At 42.4% G+C, this 21,281-nt stretch overlaps 1 protein-coding gene across 1 annotated transcript in view; it reads right to left on the reverse strand.

Moving 5' to 3' along the window:
• Mylk4 (myosin light chain kinase family member 4) overlaps positions 1–21,281 on the reverse strand; it is a 71,650-nt gene that overhangs the window by 20,377 nt on the left and 29,992 nt on the right. Inside the window, exon 3 of the mRNA XM_051169620.1 lies at positions 608–686. Within this exon, the coding sequence (XP_051025577.1) occupies positions 608–686 (79 nt within the window). The remainder of the gene's footprint in view (positions 1–607; positions 687–21,281) is intronic.

Consider the following 21,281-nt stretch of genomic DNA (forward strand, 5'->3'; position numbering starts at 1 on the left):
GAACAATGCACACAATCACTTTAATTTTGTCTTTATTTAATGGCATCTTTATTCTGTCTACTTTTTAGCAGCAGATTTAAGCTTTCGGAAGCAAATCAGAACAAAGTACACCCAGACAACTGATAATTGGATGTCAAGAGATTTTCTTATTTGTCTCTAGTAGGCCAAAGCCAATCAGATAAACACATTAATAAAACAGAACTCCTTTCTACAGAATTCAGGAATGTGTAATTTCCTCTAAATACGAGTAACAACAGCAGAACTTGGGAGGCAGAGGCAGAGGCAGATGGATCTCTATAAGTGAGTTCCAAGGACAGCCAGCACTACACAGAGAAACCCTGTCTCAAGCAACAACAACAACATCAACAGCCACAGCAACAGGAGTAAGAGCTGATGCAGTGGCACACATCTATAATCACAGCACTCAGTGAGGCAGAGGCAGGCAGATGTCTGTGAGTTCAAGGCCAGCCTAGTCTACAGCCAGGACAGTCAAGGATACACGAAGAAACTCTGTCTCAAAAGAACAACAATAAAACCAACCAAACAAAGAAACAAAGAGTACCAAGAGAACTCTCTGGATGATCATTAAGTCTCCTAAGATTGTTACCTGTGATCGCTGGTGTCCTTCCACCTTTGGCAATTGTCCTTTCATTCAGTGCCGAGTTGGACCACACATTTTCCTCAGCCTGTGGGTGCACAACCAAGCAACTGAGGTTACCTACATTATACATACTGCTTAGCCTCAGTGCTACTGACACAGGCTATGCAATTCTTCATGTAAAAAGCATCATAACACTATACCTGGCCTCTCCCCAACACTGCCAGGAGAACCTTGCCCTCCAGATATGAAAACCAAAAAAAAAAAAAAAAAAAAAAAAAAAAAGACTTCAGATATTTGAAATTTAATTTTTAATTAGTTTTACAGTGCATAATGCATTATTGCTGACAATATTTACCCTGCTGTGCAAAAACCATCTCAACCTCATTCTTCTTGTCTAACTGAAATGTTGCTAATTAAAAATAGTATTAATAAAGCAAAGTATCTCCAAAGATTACTTAGTTTCCTCAGGAGTAAGGGGAAAATTGTTCTAAGTTGAAACTACTATATTGTATAATCAAATATTGGGAAAAGCACAGAAATTGACAGTCATGTAAAATGTAAGATAGTTAAAATTAATGAAACCTGGTATGGACAGCAGTATCAAAAAATGAAGTCACTATTTTTGAAGGAATTCCACAGAACTCTGTCATGGTGTGTGGAAGATAGTCCATCTTCATTACTTCATTAAGGGGTATTACTAATGTGTATGCCACACTTGACCTCCATTTCAGTTGTCTTTATTTGTCTCACATATAAATTGAATAAAAACCAGAGAATATATGTAAATGAGATTAAGGCAGTGTGCTTCTTAACAACGGGTGCGTCCTTTCCCTAGAAGATGCCTTCCTCCCAAGCAGTTAAGTGTTCTCGCAATCCTAGTTTCCCAGATTAGCTTAACCAACACTTTCCCACACCATGTGAAAGGTGAACATTAGCTTAGTCCACACCAATTCTACGCTATACATTTTAAATGTAATGAAATCACATGAAGCCACAGAAAATCAGTTCCCCCTCTTTGGAGCAGAACACAACTTGCTCTGGGGGTGGTAGTGTTAGCAAATATGAAATATCACATAAGTGCAGAGTATAGGAACTAAGACAAATTGTAAATACACTTATAATTCAGAAAACATCCTTTCCCCCCAGATGAGCACCTCACAACACATTTAGCACATTTAGTCCATCTATAGAAAGCCAAGGTTGGAGATCAAAGCTATAGAAAGCCTCTCACTTTTAAGTTCAAGTACAGAGATGGCAGCTTTAAAAAAAAAAAAAAGTCTTTCAATTTCCTCAAGCAAAGTCAGTTGCTATTTCTGCATGTGGGCTCAGACATGGGGTGCTCATGCCAATGCCAGTGTCCCTTGAAACACTTCATTGAACTGTTATTTGCCAGTCTGTTTCCTCCTAGATGTTGAGTTTATTATGGCTTTGATGCTTAGACCAGAGATATCACAAAGTGATGAAGAAGAGGAGGAGGAATAAGAAGAAGAGATGGTGGTGGTGAGAGTGGTGGTGGTGGTGGAAGTGGTGGTGGTGATGGTGGTGGTAATGGTGATGGTGGTGGTAGTGGTGCTGGTAATGGTGGTGGTGGTGGTATTAGTGGTGGTGGTGATGGGAGTGGTGGTAGTGGTGGTGGTGATGGTAATAGTGGTGGTAATGGTGATGGTGGTGGTGGTGGTAGTGGTGCTGGTAATGGTGGTGGTGGTGGTATTAGTGGTGGTGGTGGTGGTATTAGTGGTGGTGGTGGCGGTGGTGGTATTAGTGGTGGTGGTGGTATTAGTGGTGGTGGTGGCGGTGGTGGTGGTGGGAGTGGTGGTGGTGGTGGTAGTGGTGGTGGTGGTGGTAGTGGTGGTGGTGATGGTGGTGGTCGTATTAGTGGTGGTGGTATTAGTGGTGGTGGTGGTGGGAGTGGTGGTGGTGTAATGATGGTGATAACAATGAAGATGATGATTATAATAGTGTGGTGGTGATAATGGAGATAGTGAGGAGGAGGGTGATAATGAGAGCTAACACACACAGACAGTCGGTGAGAAATTCTTCAACACACTTTGCATGGTTAACTCACTTGTGAGTCACAGAAACCCTTTGAGAAAGACTATCAGCCACAGGTTTTTTTTATAATGAAGTCAGGGTTCTAATTCACTTCTCTGCTTGGCCTGGCCTCTAAGTGGCAGCATACTCTGTATTGTTTTTCTGGTATAGAAAGGGATTTTAGCCCACCTGCAAAGTTGAGCACTGATTGGGAGCTATTGCAGAGTGGGCACCATAGAATAGAAAGAGTAACAACACGGGCCAGAAAATAAAAGCATTAGTACAGCAAGGAAGAGATATGTATTCTTTAGTTAAAAGATTAGAATCAACATGGAAGAGGACAGAAAGAGATAATTTAATTTTAAGTCTGAAAAATCTATATTCAATTAGGGCAGCTTAACAAATTGTGTTGATGGTATTTTATATTTGACTCTTAGTAATTTCCCTTCTGAAATAAAAATGTCTGGTGTATTGGTAGACACCGTGTTTTGGGATTTATCCTGTATGGCATGAACACTACAGCAAGAGCAGAGGTGAGCTTAATGATGAAGGAAGCCTGCTGTGTGTTCCTTTATTCTAGCTCATCAAAATATGCAAAATAATGAGTTTGGCTACAAAACCCCTTGGAACCAGTCGGGCCACGAGTATCTGGTGGCAAATGTGAGCGAGCATGCTATGTCCATCCATACTCTTCAGGCAGAGTCTGGTCTGGCCAAGCACAGAATCTGTCAGTCCTGAAGGCACGGGAGCCAGTCACCAAAAGGACTGCTCTTCCTTTTTGTAATTATGCGTCACATATGTTTTACCATTTAAATAATGCAAGGCCTCCATTCATTGCCACAGGCTATTTATAGTTCCATTTCCCTATGTAATACTGACATCTAGAGGAACTTGGAACCGAAGCATCTCTACCAAGCAGAGGTAGTATTTCTCCTTTCTCTTCCCTGCATAGCAACCCTGTGGACTTTCATTCCAGAGTCTTTTCACTTTGCATTTCAATTCCTCCACTACAGTTCCTTAAATAGGACATGGGTCCATGGATACACTTTAGTTGTCATCCAAAAATGACCTTTGTTTTTTATGAATATAGAAATTGGGACTGGGGCTGTTGAACAAGAAATTCATAAAACCAGGTCCCATCATCCCGCAAGGATTGTGCTTTTCTGTTGGATTCACACTCCATCAGATTCATCTGTGCATTCATTTAAAAAACTTTATGCATTTGCATATGGATACCATTGCCAATTTCTACCAATTCCTTTCACAACAACTCTTCTTAAACTTTTATTTTACATGTTTACACACACACACATACGTAACTGGGCAAACATAATTTATGAGTTGCTATAATAAATGTTTCTAAAAATGAATATGTATGCACACATTATCAATGTATATAATTGATGAATGTTTTAGAGCATGCCAACCTTTAATTAGACACAAACTAACCCCCTGAAAAAAGGAACCTCGGCTGGGGAACCACCTCCAACAGATTGGCCTGTTAGTGTGGGCATGTTAGTAGGACATTTTCTTGATTAATGATTGATGTGGCATTGCCCAGCCCGCTATGGCCGATGCCCACCCTCGGACACACAAGAAGGCAGGCTAAGCGAGCCATGGAGAGCAAGCCAGTAGACAGCGGTCCTGCTTGGTTCCTGCCTTTGCTTCCCTTGAGTTCCTGCCCTCTGCTTCTAGTGATGAGCTACAGCAATCAGGAAATGCAAACCAAATAAACCCTGTCCTCCCCAAGTCACTGTTTGGTTGGGATGTTTATTACAGCAACAAAAAGCAAGCTAAGATACTAGGTAACAGTATTACAGTCACATTGGGACTTTTTTTGAATCTTGTGTTTTGGAGAAAATAAAACATTCTAATTAGCTGGTTCAAGGACACGTACATCATGAGACGTCTCAGTTCATTTCTTACGAACTGTTTTTTTTTTTTTTTTTTCTTTCTGCAACGTACTATCTATATGAGGTCAGGAGTCATGGCTCATCACATACTTTATTATACCCATGTCATCTCTAGAGTTTGACTTGCCACAGGCTCCACTGCCCATGCGCATTGAAGGGCACCTGCTGCCTGGTCATGAGTTTCTTTCTGTCCTATACTTCAAACCTGCTTCGGGGCCACATCCAAATTCTTTTGGTAGTGGTGGGATGACTGAACTGGAAATTAATCCACAAGGACAATTTTGCCTCCTCCCTCTTTCTTACCTATTCAATAAAAACTATCCTTTAAAAATCAATTCTTAAATGGATTTAACCTTAACAGTGACAGTGAAAGTCAATGTTCAATAGACCTCAACAATACTGTAGTCAGCTTTGGTGGCGTTGCGCCACAAAGCGACACACATCTGTCCCTCAACTGGAATATGGAGTCGTCTCTCTAATTTTGTTTCTTTAGCACTTCATGGGAGAATCTAGGGCTCCCAAAAATGACCAGGAAAGCAAGGGAGGAAGTGCTTGCGGAAGCGGTCCTACCAGAGTGGGAGTGTTCAGTAATTAAGCTGTGTCCCAGGAAAGCAAGCCTTCCCCAGGAACCGTCTCAGACGCATCCCTGACACTGAGCCTCCTGTACTTCGCTTCGCTTTGGAACAACAACGTTACATGATGATTGCACCCCTGCTTTGGGGGAATCATAGTTGCTTCAGAACAGTAAAACATCTCGTGTGGAACATGGCCAAAACTGAACCCCAAATAGTGGCTTTGTATCTTGTTGCTATAACAATGCCATGGCGAACAGTTTCTCGTCATCTGAACCTAATGTCTAGTAATATAAAAACAAAAGTTTAATGATTTAAAATGACTTTGTTAAATTTTAATGAGGTTCTTCATAAATAATTCCTGAAAGAATATGAATAGAAAAAGTACCTACATTTCCCTACTTGAGGGTAAGAGATTAATTTTAACATTTTGTGTGTATTCACTGTTTGTTTAGAGTGAGTGTGCCACGGCGGAGTGTTGGAGGTGACAGGACAACTTGCTGAACTTGACTCTCTCCTTCCACCACGTAGATGCTGGAAACTGAACGCAAGTCGACACACTTGCAGCAAGTGACCATCTGCTGACCATCTCCCCAGCCTGATGAAAGATTCATTTTAGAGATCACTTGAAAATAAATCTATTTCATCTGCAGATGCTCTCAAATTCCTGGAGCACTAAATGCAGAGAAAACACCCTGTGTGTCTCCTCAGATAGGAAAAATTCCCTCTCACAGAGCACAGCCTGTGTTGTGGGCTGTTGGGACTGGCATGGGGTAAGCTAGGGCAGGGTCTCACTGACAGAATCCAGGAAGGAAAGTGGTGGCCTTGACCTCAGAACCGATGGAGCGGCTCCTCCCTGAGCTGTGGATGACAGCGAGCGGAATCAGTCACCTGAGTAAATAACTCTGCCCGGAAAATGAAAGCCTCCAGATGTGTCCACAAACCTGTGAACAGTGCATCATTCAGAACCATGAAACCGGGACTTCAGGGGTCTGATGTAAGAGCTGCCAGTTCAGCAAAGTATAATTAGACCATCTGTCAAATGAAGATACATGAAGATATAATGTGCACTGATTTTTTTTCTTAAGTTCCAACTTTCAAAATCAAACTGTGTTCCTCAGCCTTCTCCAGAAGAAAAGGCCAGTAAAGCATAATGTTGGTCCTGTCATCCTCTTTGGCTCTTCCTTGCTGACAAGAAGACCCTTTCTGGCCACAGAGGACAGAGCATGGACCCCCCAGTGTCTATCCTACCTTTATTGGGGGCAGGCTCCAGGCCGCAGCTATGAATGTTTCCCTCCATGCTGTTATCCAGCCTATCTCTGTAAACTTTAAGAAAAACAGTTTAAAACAAGGAAACTGTAAGTTTTTACCTAATGTTTCATCCCACTGGGTACTTTGTCATGCATCTTACACCAAATGGATGAGCTGGCTCAGGCTGAGATACCTTATAAAAGATCCACATTCCTTTTTAAATGTTTACTTTATGTGTGTAGGTGTTTTGCCTGCACGTATGTGTGTATTGCATGTATGCCTAGAACACAAGAAGGCCAGAAGAGGGTGTTGGATCCTTTGGAACTGGAGTTATGTTGGAAGTCTCATGTGGGGGATTGAACCTAGATCCTCTGGAAGAGCAGCCAGCTCTTAACCAGTGACCCATCTCTCAGCTCCTCACATTTCTTCCAACTTCCATCCTCCTGCAAGAGAATGCTGAACTCTTTGTCGTTGCTTGTTTTTCCTCAGATGATGACTTTTCCTGACCTGATGACCCAGCCTGTCACCCAACCTCCACATCTGCCTTATTTTGCTCCAAATATTCTTGGCTGTGAATGTCAGGTCCCCTGCTCCTAAAGATTCTAATAGAAGTGGTAGGAAAGAGGGTGGATCCAGGACCCTGAGGTCTTCTTAACCCCGCTCACAGTTGTGTGTATGTAACATACTGCAACCCTTGTGAGCCATTGTCTCTGATGGCTTGGACCAGTCAGCCAGTCTCCTTGTGCCCCTTTTCACTTGTCAGGTGCTCGTTTCTCATTCCCATCAAACCTGTGATCATCTTCGATCTCATCCAATGGCAAAGTACCTACAAACCCCTGCCTCTTTCTCACCCTTGACCCAGGTATACAGTATGTAGGTAGAAATCAGTCCAAATCCCCTTGTAAAAGAGACCTATGGGTACCCAAGGAGAACTATAAAATTTAAAAAGTCAATACCCCTAACTACATCTCTGGTCCTTTGTCTAAAGACTCTCTGCTTGCTTCTTGGTCACAGATAAGTAACCAGGGAAGGGCTCAAGCGAATGAGAACAAACGTCATCTGACAGGACACAGAATTATCTATAGATCTTTATATAAAAGCAAATCTGAAAAGTATAAGCCATGGTATCCTTTATCCTCCTTGGGAATTTGTGGCAGGATAACACTTGAGCATGTTAAAGACAGTTGTGCCACTTCTAAAGGACTGTGAACGTGGGTCGGTGTCTGAGAAGCCAATTTCCAAAGGAATCATTGCTCCTTCACATTCGTTTGGTTAAACTGAGTCTTACACGTAAAATTCTTTTTATACTACACAAGACTAACTCTTGGAAGATCTGCACACAAAGTTTACAGTGCTTTTTCATCACCCAATAAACTTTTTGATTTCTTCCACTGCAGACAGTTTTAAGAGTATTCATTTCACTTGGTGTTCTCAGTATGCATTTTATTTTAGACTCATTTTTATTTCCTTGTCTCCTGTCTCCTGCCCCAGGCATTCATCCTCTCAGCCTCCATCCCTCAGACCAGCTGTCTGTGGGGTCCTGTGATGAAGCCTGAAGAAGAGCACAGTGTCTCTTAGGGGAAGGGGCTATGTGGTCCTGTGAACAGTAGGGACCTCAGAGATCTAAACTTAGGCTAACCGGACAAAATACTTAAGCTCCTAATGGCTTTCGATATGAGAAGCAGAATGGCTTTTAGAAGATCACCATTTTAAAGCAAGAAGAAGCTACTAAACTCTTCAAAATGGTCTCAAACTTGGTATATGTAATATGAACCCTAGATAAAAACTAATGGTGTGGCTGCTAAGATGGCTCTGCTGGTAAAGCCTAATGACTTGAGTTGAATGCCTGGGACCCACATAGTGGGAAGAGAGAACTGACTTCCAGAAGTTGCCTTCTGACTGTACCTATGTCATAACATATACATAGCACTAGGTAAATAAATAAGTATTTAAAACCCTAATTGGAGCCAGGCGTGGTGGTGCACGCCTTTAATCCCAGCACTTGGGAGGCAGAGGCAGGCGGATCACTGTGAGTTCAAGGCTGGCCTGGTCTACAAAATGAGTCTAGGACAGCCAAGGCTAACAGAGAGACCCTGTCTCAAAAAACCAAAAAATAAGATAAAATAAAATAAAAACCTAATTGGTTCTAAGCACATGAAACGTTTAGTTGTCTGGCTACTTCTACTCAAAGTAGGTGTATGGACTGGCAGCAGTAGCATTACCTGAAAGCCTATTAGAATTGCATATTAGGGCTTCGAGAGCAGCTCAGAGGTACAGTGTGATTGGCATGCATGACTCTAGGTCCAGTCACCAGCACAAGGAAGGAAGGAAGGAAGGAAGGGACGGAATGAGAGATGAAGGGAGGGAGGGAGGGAGGGAGGGAGGGAGGGAGGAAGGGAGGGAGGGAAGGAAAGAAAGAAGGAAGGGAGAAGGAGGGAGGGAAAAAGGAAGGAAAGTGGAGGGGGAACAATGAAAGTAAGCAGAATCCTAGCCCTTCCCCCACTACCTAGAACCTGAACTTCAACCAGTCCTCAGATAATTTCTATGCATATTAAAATTTGAGAACATGGAACTAGAAAATCCATATAATGGACTGGTGTGAAAATACACACAAATATTTGTCATGGTCTTATGAATCTTTTTTTAATGCTGCCTCCATCCTTACATATTCTTAACTACATGAGCTCAGAGAACTATTCAGCTAGTGCCCTGGTACTATAGTGATTACTAAATAGGGTATGTCCTGAGACTTCTAGGAGCCCCCTCTCTCCTGCTGAAAGGACCTTCATATAATCAATAACCAGAGGATACGTATCAGGATTGTTTGGGGCCTCCAGACCCATGTTGTACTATGGTGCATTCTGACAGGTGAATTCTGGTGAATTCCTGTAAGTAAACAGTACTGACCGGAAAAGACCAATAGACTTTGAAATGGTCTCTCCAGAGCAATAGGCTGCTGGCCATGTGGTTTTCAAGAAAAATCAAGTGATTCTTGCTATCTCTAAGCTATTCCTGTAATTTCTCTGCAGTGGGGAAGTGGAATCAAAGTGTTGATGGGTGGTGACTGAACCAGAGGGCATGACCAATGCATTTGTCAATCGTAGAGCTTGGCCAATGGTCCTGAAACTTATATATCTCCCTCTTTCTGAGATTCTAATCGGCCTTAGATCCCAAGAACATCTCTTATGAATTTGCAAGTGATTCTGATACAAGTGCTGAAAAAAAAAAAAAAAAAAAAGCGCTCCATACTTTGACAAAAGCATGTGGAGTCCCTAAGCATTACTCCAGGCCTAACTTGGCACAGTATGTCTTTGTAGATCCATTCTCAAAAATGCTCCTTCCACATCCTCATTCTCTACCATGGTTGGGCATGAATTGCATACACATATAACATTAGACTGAGTTGGGAGTATCTGTTTGCATGTTTGACCATGCCTGGACATCTCAGTATCTCCAGCATCTGTCTTAGTGCCTGGCAGGAGACAAAAAGCACGTCTTGGCTGCTCTACTCATTAGTAGATGGGCGAGATGAATTCCAGGCGGTAACTGAATGTATTGAACACCTGTTCAAAATGTTTCTTGGGGCCTGCAATAGAATACACTTTACTATTCTCCTTCAGCCCCAGGTCCTGATATCCAGCTCCCAGAATCCTCTAGTGGCCTAAAGTACTTTCATGTAGGGAAAATTGCCAATCTGTACCTCTATGAAAAACTATAGTCTTCTTGAACCTTTTTCGGACTACAAATGTTTGTGTCACCACTAACATCTGGAACTCTATTCCTAGTGTGGTTTTGCGAAGTAATTTAGCATTTGGCCACTTTCTCAACAAATGTCTTATTTCTAATGAAAATCAGAACATGGACTGCAAATGTTCATTTGCTTAACATGCTTGGTTAAGATCTGTTAACCCACATTTCTGCCCTGACTGTAACTTCTTCAACACGCTTTAACCCATTAGCACAGAGAGACACTTGATGAATGCTTTTGATGAGAAAGGAGATGTTTGAGTTAGTCAATGTCTCTGCCCCTGTTCACTTTACTATAATTATGGAATGATTCTTCCAGAAGGCAAGAGCAAGCAGCACCTATTTTCCTTGAAATAGTTGGTGACACTGCTATGTGCATTACCTAGGCTAACACTGAATCAGGTGTGAAATGAATGTCTTTACATTTTACTATTAAAGTTGTTTACAGCCAGGCATGTCAGCACTATGCCTATTGTCCCAGCTATCTATGACACTGAGGTAGGATCATTTTTGCCCAACAGTTCAGAACAGCTTAGCCTAGACAACATAGTGAACCCTGTCTGGGGGCGGGGGCGGCGGGGTTGCATACGCAGAGGCTTCTGACACAGTAAAGCACTGCTCAGGCGCTTTGCCAAGGATATTCACTCCTGGAAGCTGTCCTCTGCTGTGAAGGACTTCCCTGTGGTGGAGCTCTTAATCCAGGTTGTCTCTGGAGCTCATGGAAGGAAGCAGTCTCTACATATTTCCTTAGCATTTGCAGTTCATGTCTGCTTCTCAGAAGGCAAGAAGGGGGCTCTGCTTGGGCTCTGATATCAGGCTCTCACTGCATCAGCAACATCAACCAGAATGCTGCTGCAGACCCAACCAACAAAGTTTCCCAAGTGTCCCTATCTCTAAAGGTGGCCAGAGCACACAAACCCAACATTCCATTTACTATAAATGCTAGGTTTTGTGTTCAGAAGTAGACATACTGTGTCACGTGTTGGTATGCATGGAAGCCTTAATTTATGTTCTAGTTAGATTCCTCTGAGAAGAAGCACTTCGGTAGTTAACTCCGAGGTGACGGTTTTTATTTGAATGAAAATAGCATGCAAAGAAACACAAGGAAATTTGGAGGGTGATGGATAAGTTTAGGACCTTAATCAAGGTGATAATGTACCTTTTTGTGTGTCATTTACACCTCAGTATAAAGATTTTTTAAGACATAATAGCAGGCAGGATTAAGAAAGCTCAAATAGCTACTATGCTAATAGGCTTTGCATTACTGTAACAGGTTCCTAAAATAATCAACATACAAAGAGAAAAGGAACGTTTACTCTTGCAGTTTTGGAGGTTTTGATCCAGGGTAAGTTGGATCTATAGCTCTGGGATTTCTGGTGACAGGTCATAGACAAACCTTTACACTTAATAGCTAGGATGTGAAAGTTAGAGGAAAAGGAATAGCCAGTATCCCATAATGCCTATCAATGCTGTGCTCCCAATGACCTAAAGACTTCCAACTGGGTCACACCTCTCAAAGGTCACATCACTCTCAACTGTGCCACCTTGGGGTCTAAGCTACTAATATCTAGGCTTGGAGGGGGTACTTGAGATCTAATTTAGCAATGCCTGTGGTATCTAAAGAGAGTCCTCGGACTCAGCCTTAGCCTGTGCAGTGCTTGAAAACTATGAGGGCTACCTTCCATCCTTAGCAGTGGAAGTCTCCACATGGAACTCTCCAGAGGAGAGGGGAAAAAAAGACATATCAGGCAGGGCAGGTGCTCACAGAAAGCAAACAAATACAAGTTTGCTCTTCTACTACACTGAGAGTTGCAGTAAATAAATGCCTGCAATGAGGTGACAGCTGGCCTCTGCAGCATACCACCATCACAGATGGAAAGTTCAATTATGGGTATCCCAAGAACAGAATTGAAGTCTGTTTCCAGTTAGAAGTCTCATATAAAACCACGCTCCATCTGTGTTTACTGCATGCAGCTGCGCCTTCCCAACTGCTTAATGAACTTTTTCTTCTTTGGGAACACTGCCCTACAGAAGTGCACAGACACAACCACCTGCAGCACATAGCGTGAGCAAAGGCTTCATAAGACAACATATGTGTGCTCTTCTCCAGGACTGAAGCCCTGGGTGCTTTACGTTCACAGGCCAGGATAACTCGTCAAACTGTGGAGAGGCAACTCATCAAATTGAAAAAAAGGAGATCAACATCGTGAAGTGAGAAACAGCCTTAGAACATACATACAAGTAATGTTCCCCCGCTATTCTGACTGTACCTCATTACGTGTGTATATTAATGGCCTTGGCATGAAGTTCTCCTGTCTGCTGGACTAGAAATGCAATGTGAAAATGTGCAAGCTTTGGCTCCAGGCAGATGCTATAAACATGATAAGAACATGTTATGAATTCTGTTTTTAGTTTGCATCATCTGAAATTTTTTCTCTACTAACAATTTTGTGACAATAAATGTTGAAGTCAAATTTAGTTTCTCTTTTGAATTATAAAAAAAAAAAAAAAAACCAAACAAGTTTAGACCACACTCTCATGAAAATTAACATTATAAAAATGAGGATTCCAGTTGCCAAAAAAAAAAAAAAAAAAAAACCCTTCTACTCAAAATCCTAAAATTTGTACTTTTGTCAAATGCTTAAATAACTAAGGTTGGGTTTTTTAATATAAAGTGGGTATTTATTTTTAATGAAATTACATTCCATTTAAATGCATTATATTTTATTAAAATATCGTTTCCATCAGTGTTGATTTAACCAAATTCACTTTTATAGAGTACACATAAAATTTTCCTTCTAAAAAAATAATCTAGTTTACTGGCATTTAAGAATAAAAAATTTGATAGCAACAATCTCAATTTTATATTGAGAGATACTCTCTCTAAAGCAAGCTTCACTTGAAATAAGCAACATTGATGAAAGTTTCCACTAAATTAAAATAATGATCAAAGGATACTAGCTCAAAATGAAAACAAACTAGGAAACCCAGCAATGAATCTACAAACATATTTATACTTAGAAATATTAAAAGACATGGCTGGACAGCCAGATAGGTCAGTGGGTAAAATGACTTGTTGCCATGCAAGCCTGAGGACATGAGTTCAATTCCCTGAACCCATGGTGGAAGGAGCAAACAGACTCCTAAAAGTTGTCCTCTGACTGCCCCCCCATACATACATAAACTCACTCACACATGTAATAAGGGAAATTTATATGTGTGCTCATGAGTAATATTTCATAATGAAAACACCACTTTTAAAACTTGGCCTTTGAGAGTGACATGTGGTTTCATTCTTTTGCAATGGTTTTGTGAGGTTTTTTTTCAGGGTATACAAGAATTGATCATTACATATTAGACTTTAACTTTACATGTTTGCCCCACAGTGAAATCTTCTTTGTCAACTCTTAACTGCTTGAGCGGGGAAGAAATGGTTCACCTGTTAACAAAACAAGCGGAATTATCCTAAACCAAAAAAAAAAAAAAAAAAAAAAAAAAAAAAAAAATGTATATTTGCTTTGATACAAGTCCTCTATGTGTGCTCTGACAGCCACCATGATAATCCCCCAGTGCTTGGGATCCTGGCAGCTCACAGGTACTGACAGAGGCTGCTCCGGGTTAGTCAGGACTCTGTGTCCTAGCCTACTTCATCATTTGTCACTTTGCCCTCCCCCTTATCACTACAATTCTGGCTCTATAGAGGAAGTGGTACTTCCATGTAGAACCTTTATATTATAGAGAGAGCAGAGTTCATCTTCTGAGATATATACATTATCCTGCACAACTCATATCCTTGAAATCATGGGGTATCTTTATAAATAGTTTCTGATATGGAACCTTTTAAAACAAAATCTACAAAATTTAACACACACACACACACACACACACACACACACACACACACCTGCCACCTTTACACACTGCGCAGTTACTAAAGCCAAGATTGTGGCTGTTCTCATAGAAGATGCTTGGACCAGTTCACCACCATGGCTGCTGTGGCCTGCCTCCTGCTTGCGATGCCCATCACTTGTCCTTTTTGACAATTCTCTCTACCCTGGCCATCATGACACCCCGACAGTCCTCTCCCCTACTAGCCCTTCTTGGCATCAATGAGTGCTGAGAACATTTGTTCTCACTCTTCCTGGTAAACTCATCTTGCCTTCAACTCTACACCAATCGTTTCAAACTGTATCTTTATTCCTCTAAAACAAATGTGTGTGCGTGTGTGTGTGTGTGTGTGTGTGTGTGTGTGTGTGTGTGTGTGTGTGTTACATGTGGGTGTGCACACCTGTGTGTACATGGAGGTCAGGCGATTTTGGCTATCTTGTGGTTTCCACCGTACTCTTTTGAGACAAGGTCTTTCAATGAACTTGGAGCTATGCTGGCAGCTGGTAGCCCCAGCAATGTCCCTTTCTCCATGCCACACAATGCTCATGGGAGGCCACACAGAGCTTTTTACAAGAGTGCTGGGAATGTGAACTCAGGTGCTCACACTTGCCCAGAAAGTGCTCTTACCTAATGAGTCATATCCCGAAACCCAAGGCTTTTGAACTCTGAGTATCAAAAAGAAAAATGACACCTTAACAGCAATATCTTATACTCTAATTGCCTTGTTGCTGTCGTTTGGATCTGGAATATTCTCCACAGGCTGTGTGTTAGAGCTTTGGTCTTCAACTTGGCACTGTTAGGAGGTAACGGAACTTGTTCAGCAGGTAAAAAAGCTTGCTGTGGAGGCTGACAACCTGAGTCTGACTGAAACCAATGTGGTAGAAGGAGAGAACAAGCTCCTACAAGCTGTGCTCTAACTTTCACCATACACTGTTGATGTGCAATGCACCCCCACTCTTTGCCATTAAAATAAATAAATATTTTTTTAGAAAGTTGAATATAGCGGTATGCACTTGTAATCTTACTGCTGGAAAAGCAAAGAAAGAGGCAGGTCCTTGGGCCTGCTGGCCAGCCAACGTAGTCAGTAAGCTCTAGATAACTGAGAGACCTTGTCTCAAAAAACAAGATAGATGACTTCTGAGGGACAGTGCTGAAGATGGACCTCTGACCTCTGCATGCACATTTATTCATGTGTGCCCATGCAAATTCACACATCTCTCTCTCTCTCTCTCTCTCTCTCTCTCTCTCTCTCTCTCTCTCTCTCTCTCTCTCTCTCTCTCTCTCTCTCTCTCTCTCTCTCTCTCTCTCTCTCTCTCTCTCTCATCCATGCACCAAAATATACAAATTTAAGCTAAATTTGTTTAGTTTAAAACAGAATCAGCCAAATTAAGCATTAATGGTTTTCAGGGGAGTTCGGTGGTTAAGAAGATCCTTGAGAAACGCCTGTCTTCACAGAGCTGAGCTCCTATGCTTCAGTACAATGAGACACCGGTGAACACTCTCTGTACCACTCAACAGAGTAGCCTGCCACAAGCCCAGAAGAGTCTAGAACAGGAGAAGCTACCCAAAATCCATCAAGCGTTCACTCCATGGGATCATATCTGTCAAACCCAAAGACTGACTGGAGCTGGATGCCAGATATTGAAGTCTGAATGAACATTACTCGCAGACCTGTGTGTACAAAGTCTGGACACCAGCCAAATGGCGCTGGGAGATGGTGGGACCTTTAGGAGGTAAAGCCTAGTGGGAGGAAGTTAGGTCATTGTGGTTGTGTGTTGGGACCTCAGCCTCCTTCTTTTCATTACTTCCTTGCCACCATAGGTGCACAAGCTACTATATACTTTCCACCATGACATTGTGCCTTGCCACAGGCCCAAAAGCAATGAAACCAACCAACCAAAGACTGAAACCTCTGCATTCATGAACCAAAATAAACTTCTCTTCCTCATAAGCTAATGTCTCAAGTATTTTGACACAGTATTGGAAAGCTGAATAACACACAGGCTCTGGTCCCATGTCTTCTGAACAACCACGTGCCCTTAAGGAAGACGTAGACAATAGCTACCTCTGTCTACTGCATATATCCCACAAAACTGTGAGAATAATGTACTGTGACATATGTAAAAGTGTCTGTAGAAAAAGAAAAACAAAGAAATGCTAACTCAATTTCATCTTCTCTAGACCAGGCATTTTCAAGGTCCACACAAACATAGCAGTACACTGACTCTCTTTCTCTCTACTGCTAAAATAGAAGGTTCTCCATGTATGGAACTCAGTGTTGGCCTTTGTCACCTCTGCTGAAATTGGAGGAGTGTCCATGCTTGACCCTTACACGTGGAAAAACACTCTCCTTTTTACATAACAGCCACAGAAAGCTGCCCCTAGTGATATGTCAGGCAGCACATTCCCCACCCAAGGAGTCATGACAGGATTTCACAGCCCAGACTCTCCTGGGGGAGGTCATGAAGGAACAGCATGGGCTGGCGGTGCAACCAGTACCTGTTAAAGGTCACACCCCACTTTTAGCCCTCAGCAGAAGCTGTCAAATGTGTCCTGAGTTGTCATTCAGTAGGGGATCTAGATTTAAATTTTTTTCCTCTTTAAAGCATAAGTTGTGGTCACTCCCCCTCTAAAGTCATGATTAAGAATGACTTTCTCCTTGTGTGAAAAATAATTCATACCCAACCAAGGAGAGGTGTGTTCTACAACAGGGACTATTGCCAAAATTTGGACATTACTAAGGAAGTAGAAAAACTGGAATATTTTGTGCAGTGCTAACAGGTATGTAAAATAGCATTGTGCTGGATAAGACATCTGAAGTCCCTCAAACGAGGGAGCATAGCACCACCATGTGATCCAGCAACTGTACTTCTGGGACTTCTGGGTCTATCCACACAAGAATGGAAAGCATGGAATCTTAGAGTTTTATCTCTGTGATGAAACCCCATGGCTAAAGGCTTTGCTTATACTTCGGCATCATAGTCCACCATCAAAGGAAGATAGAGCAGTAACCCGGAGGCAGAAACTAAAAACAGAAGACATGAAGAAATGATGATTACTGGCTTTCTCTTTATGGCTGCCCAGCCTGACTTCTTATAGCCCCCAGGACCACTAGTCCAGGGGGTGGTATGCCCACAGTGAGTCACACACACACACACACACATACACACATCAGTCATCAGTCACACATCATGTACCACGGGCTTGCCCAGAGGCCATTCTGGTGGGGGCATTTTCTCTACTGAGGTCCTCTCTTTCAAAACGACTCTAGCTCGAGTCAAGTTGACATAAAACTGGCCATCACATGGGACCTGATGCACATGAGTGTCCACAGAAACTCTACTCACAACAGCTACAAGGTGGGACCCAGCCAAGTAGGGACAGAGGAATAAGTAAACGGCATGTAGTAAGCACTTACAATGTAATGATCAGCAACATTAAAAAGGGGCATTCTAACACACTTCTACACAGACAAACCTGAAGAACATTATTCTCAGTGAAATCCATCAATTAAAAAAAAGGATAAACAGTATATATGATTGCACTTATGGGAGAACTTGGAATAGACATGATCATAAGATCGAGAACATTGCAAGGTTTGCCAAGGGCTAGGAAGGTAACGGGTGTTTAATGGTGTGCTTTCGGTCTATGACAATGAGGAGTTCTGGGGATGCTGGTGTCAGTGGGTGTCTGGAAAGGACTGAGAGTAATGGGCGCAGCATATGAACGCACTTATAGCCTGAACTGTGCCCTGAAAGATGCTGAAAATAGGTGGGCATGGTAAATCACCTGTAAACCCAGCATTTAAGGAGCTGAGGTAGCAGAATTACTATGAGTTCAAGGGTAGCCTGGTCTACAGAGTGAGACCTTTTAGGGGAAACTGACACATTTATTAAAATTAACTAAGACCTTAGGTTCAAATGCCGACATGATTTTTCTTAGCTAAACAATCTTAAGCAAGCTATTAAGTTTTCCTTTGCCTCAACTTTCTATGCCTGGTGGTTTTCATAATTGCTTAGTGGGTGACTACATGGGCACACAGAATAGGGTCAGCACATGGTAAGCTCCCTACAGATCTCTGAGGTCACTAACGGTGAGAGACAGGAAGGGATCTCTTCTGCCAGGTTCTCAATTCCTGAGGCTTGGACCGGAAAGGAGAGTCAGACCGACGATCAAGGCCATCGGGCAATTGCAAGATGAAGAAGAAGGAAAGATGGGGGCAAAGGTGGCCCTAGGACAGCAACCAGTGAGGCCACTGTGAACTTCTGAACCTTTCTTCCAAGAGCAGCACAAGGAAATGAAAAAGAAAGCAACTTTGTTCGTATTTTAAAAGTCCAGCGGTAATTCCTGTAAAGTCTGACCCTTCGTAAGGCATTTTAGGCTCACGTGTTACATTTCTTTTTTACAGTCTTCTTGGTAGAAGTTCACACCTGATCAAACATCTGTAAATGAGCTAGTATAAAAAGTGAAAACCCTGAACTATAAGGCCAATCCCCAAGCAGACCTCCAGGGCACAGACTGCCTCACACCTCTGAAATCTAATTGACACCTGCTGTGGGTGTTTGTGGCTGAGAGAGGACCTGTGACCTTATACCCCTAGTACCTACTAAGTGGGATTCAGAGGTACAGTTCTTGCAGGTCATATGCCCTCCCTCGCAGATTGGAAGTTAGACTGCAGTCTTGGGCTACTCAACTTGGAGGTCTTATTGACTGAAAACAGATGTGACTCTGAATTAAGACATTCCCATCCATAGCCGGGGGCGGGGGCGGGGGGCGGCAGCTATAGGCAGACCTTATTGTAAGCCTGCATCTAAAATCCAGAGTGATCCAAAATATGTAATTTCTGGAATGCCATAGAATACTACAAGTAAAAACACCACACTCAGCCAGCCTCACATGACATACTAAAACCACTATACAAGGTGACAGTCAGTACATGTGTACAAAGTGCATATACATCATACACGGATTTCGTTAGACTTCAGTCCCATCTCCAAGATATGTCACTGTGCAATGCAAAGATTTCAAGATATGCACCACTTCTGACCCCGGGTTTTTCAGATAGGAAACATCTTGTGTGTGTTTCTCTTCTCTTGGAGGAAAAAGCTGCTAAGAAGACAAGCAGCTTGACAGCCGAGGAGCTGGGACTTAGACCCACATCTTCCGACTTCATATTTAGTGTCTCTCACTGATACCTTTGGCTACCTGCTCTGAGAAGTACCTTAAGCCCAATACCTCAAGATGTCTCCCAAAGCTATGGAGTGTTCTTGTGGATCTGAGGGATCTTGTCATCCCCAACCCACATACCGAGACTCTGCTATGCACATAGATCTAGATGTATCCCAGCATTGTCTGACAATTAGACAAGTCAAAGGCTGGTGGGAATCTCTCCAATACCCTCCCCCATCTTCCATCCACACAGACATCCATGAAGCTGTGTCCTTCAGGTTCCATTGCAGATGGGGCTAAGGGGATAGAAGAAGCATAAAAGATTAAAAAGGCTCCCAGAGAGAACTGTCTGCTGTCTATCGTCCATCCTTTTTCAAGCTGCTGGAAGAGCCGTATGGCAACAGGAGCCTGGCAGCTACTTTTGACCCGTGGGGAAATAATTCAAAGATTTAGGCCCTAAACTAACGTTTTAACTAGCACCCCTGGAATTCTTTGTCATGGGGCTTACATTTTTCCATGTTTTATCTGCCATAGTTAAGACTTCGTTAGAAGATGCTTAAAATCCCCAGCTGATGCTCCACATGTGTGATTGCTGGGTTCTTCCATTGTTTTATGCCTGTGTGGTTAGTAAAAAGCCACATTTATTGAAAGACTGGTGAATAAAAATATCCATTTGTCATTATTTAATTTCTTCAATACAAAATAGCAAAAGCACTAATGCCATTATGAGGGAGTCTTTGAATGTTTCTTCTTCTTACATTAAGAAGCAGTGGGGGCAGGGCGGTGGGGGTGATAGTTGGTCAGCCAGGTGGTAACTTTCAAAGGGCAGTTTCTAACCCATAACACAGTGCTCTTTCACCCTTCTGACACCCTCTCGCTGCCATGGCTGGCTTTGAACAAAAGTTTCCTGGCTTCCCAGGAAAAGGCAGCAAACATTCTTCACAAAAAGACTCTTCAAAGGGCAGGACACGCAGCTAAATCTCAGGCTACATTCCTGAGTTACACCCACCCACACATGGGGAAAAGCATGCCCAGCAGCTTTACACATACAGCAAGCACACTGGAGGCTTATCTGGAATGGAAGAGAAAGCAGGAAGAGAAGGGAAGTGGAAGGGAAGAAAAGAAGGAAAGACAATGGGCAGCTGTGGGAAAAGCGAACACAAACACTGTGGCCTGGGATGCAGAGATGTAGGTTGCCTCCATGTTCCTTAACAGTCCTGAAGGAATCAAAAGGGGGTGACAATGCCCCAGGAAAATGATCAGTTTAAAATCAACAAAATACACAGTACCATTCTCTCCAACTACAGAAGAGAACGGACAGTGCCAACAAGTCAGTATTGGCTGGCCATGAGAATACTCAGCATCTTCTAGCCTTGTGCTGCTTACCTGTGCTGACTAGTTTATTAGTTGTAAATGACACCCAACCTTCCACAATTTGTATTGCCACTGTTTTCATAAGAACAAACCCAAAGAATTTCAAGCTCAAGCAGATGGGAAGTCTATTGGGAAATTTTCAAACTGTGGGTCAAGTGAGTGAAAGATCAGGTTCACATCGTCAGGCAGCATTTGTAATTGGAAGACCTAGTTGGTTTTTCTATTCACATTTTATTCCGGTTATAAACACTAGTGTTTTCTCTTACCTGTGTTAACCACCAATTTGTAAGCATGACTATTTGTCTTCAATGCTGGGGGGAGGAGCAGAGGCTATCCACCATAGGAAACAGCTTACTAGCACATCAGCTGTGCATTGCATTTGGGCACAGTATGCTAAAGTCAAGACTGACCAGAACTGATTTAGAGAATTTTTTTTCCAAGACCTTAAGATTTGTAGATTATCTAATGCATCTGAATGTGGGTAGGAATGATTTAGATAATGAATATATATAGTCCAGTTTTGAACTAATGATAATTTTTCCTAATCAAAAAAAAAAAAATACAATCAAGGCAACCAATAACTCTTGTGGGGGCAGGGGCCAGTTAAGCAAGGAATAGAAGAATAATATTCAGAGGAAGGACAGCAGGCTACCAAGAAGAGACTTGATACCCTATGAGCATATACAGGGGGAAGAAATCCCCCTCAGGAACAGTCATAGGGGAGGGGAATAAGGG

This window comes from Acomys russatus, chromosome 3 (assembly GCF_903995435.1).
Source record: "Acomys russatus chromosome 3, mAcoRus1.1, whole genome shotgun sequence".
Taxonomy (NCBI): Eukaryota; Metazoa; Chordata; class Mammalia; order Rodentia; family Muridae; genus Acomys; species Acomys russatus.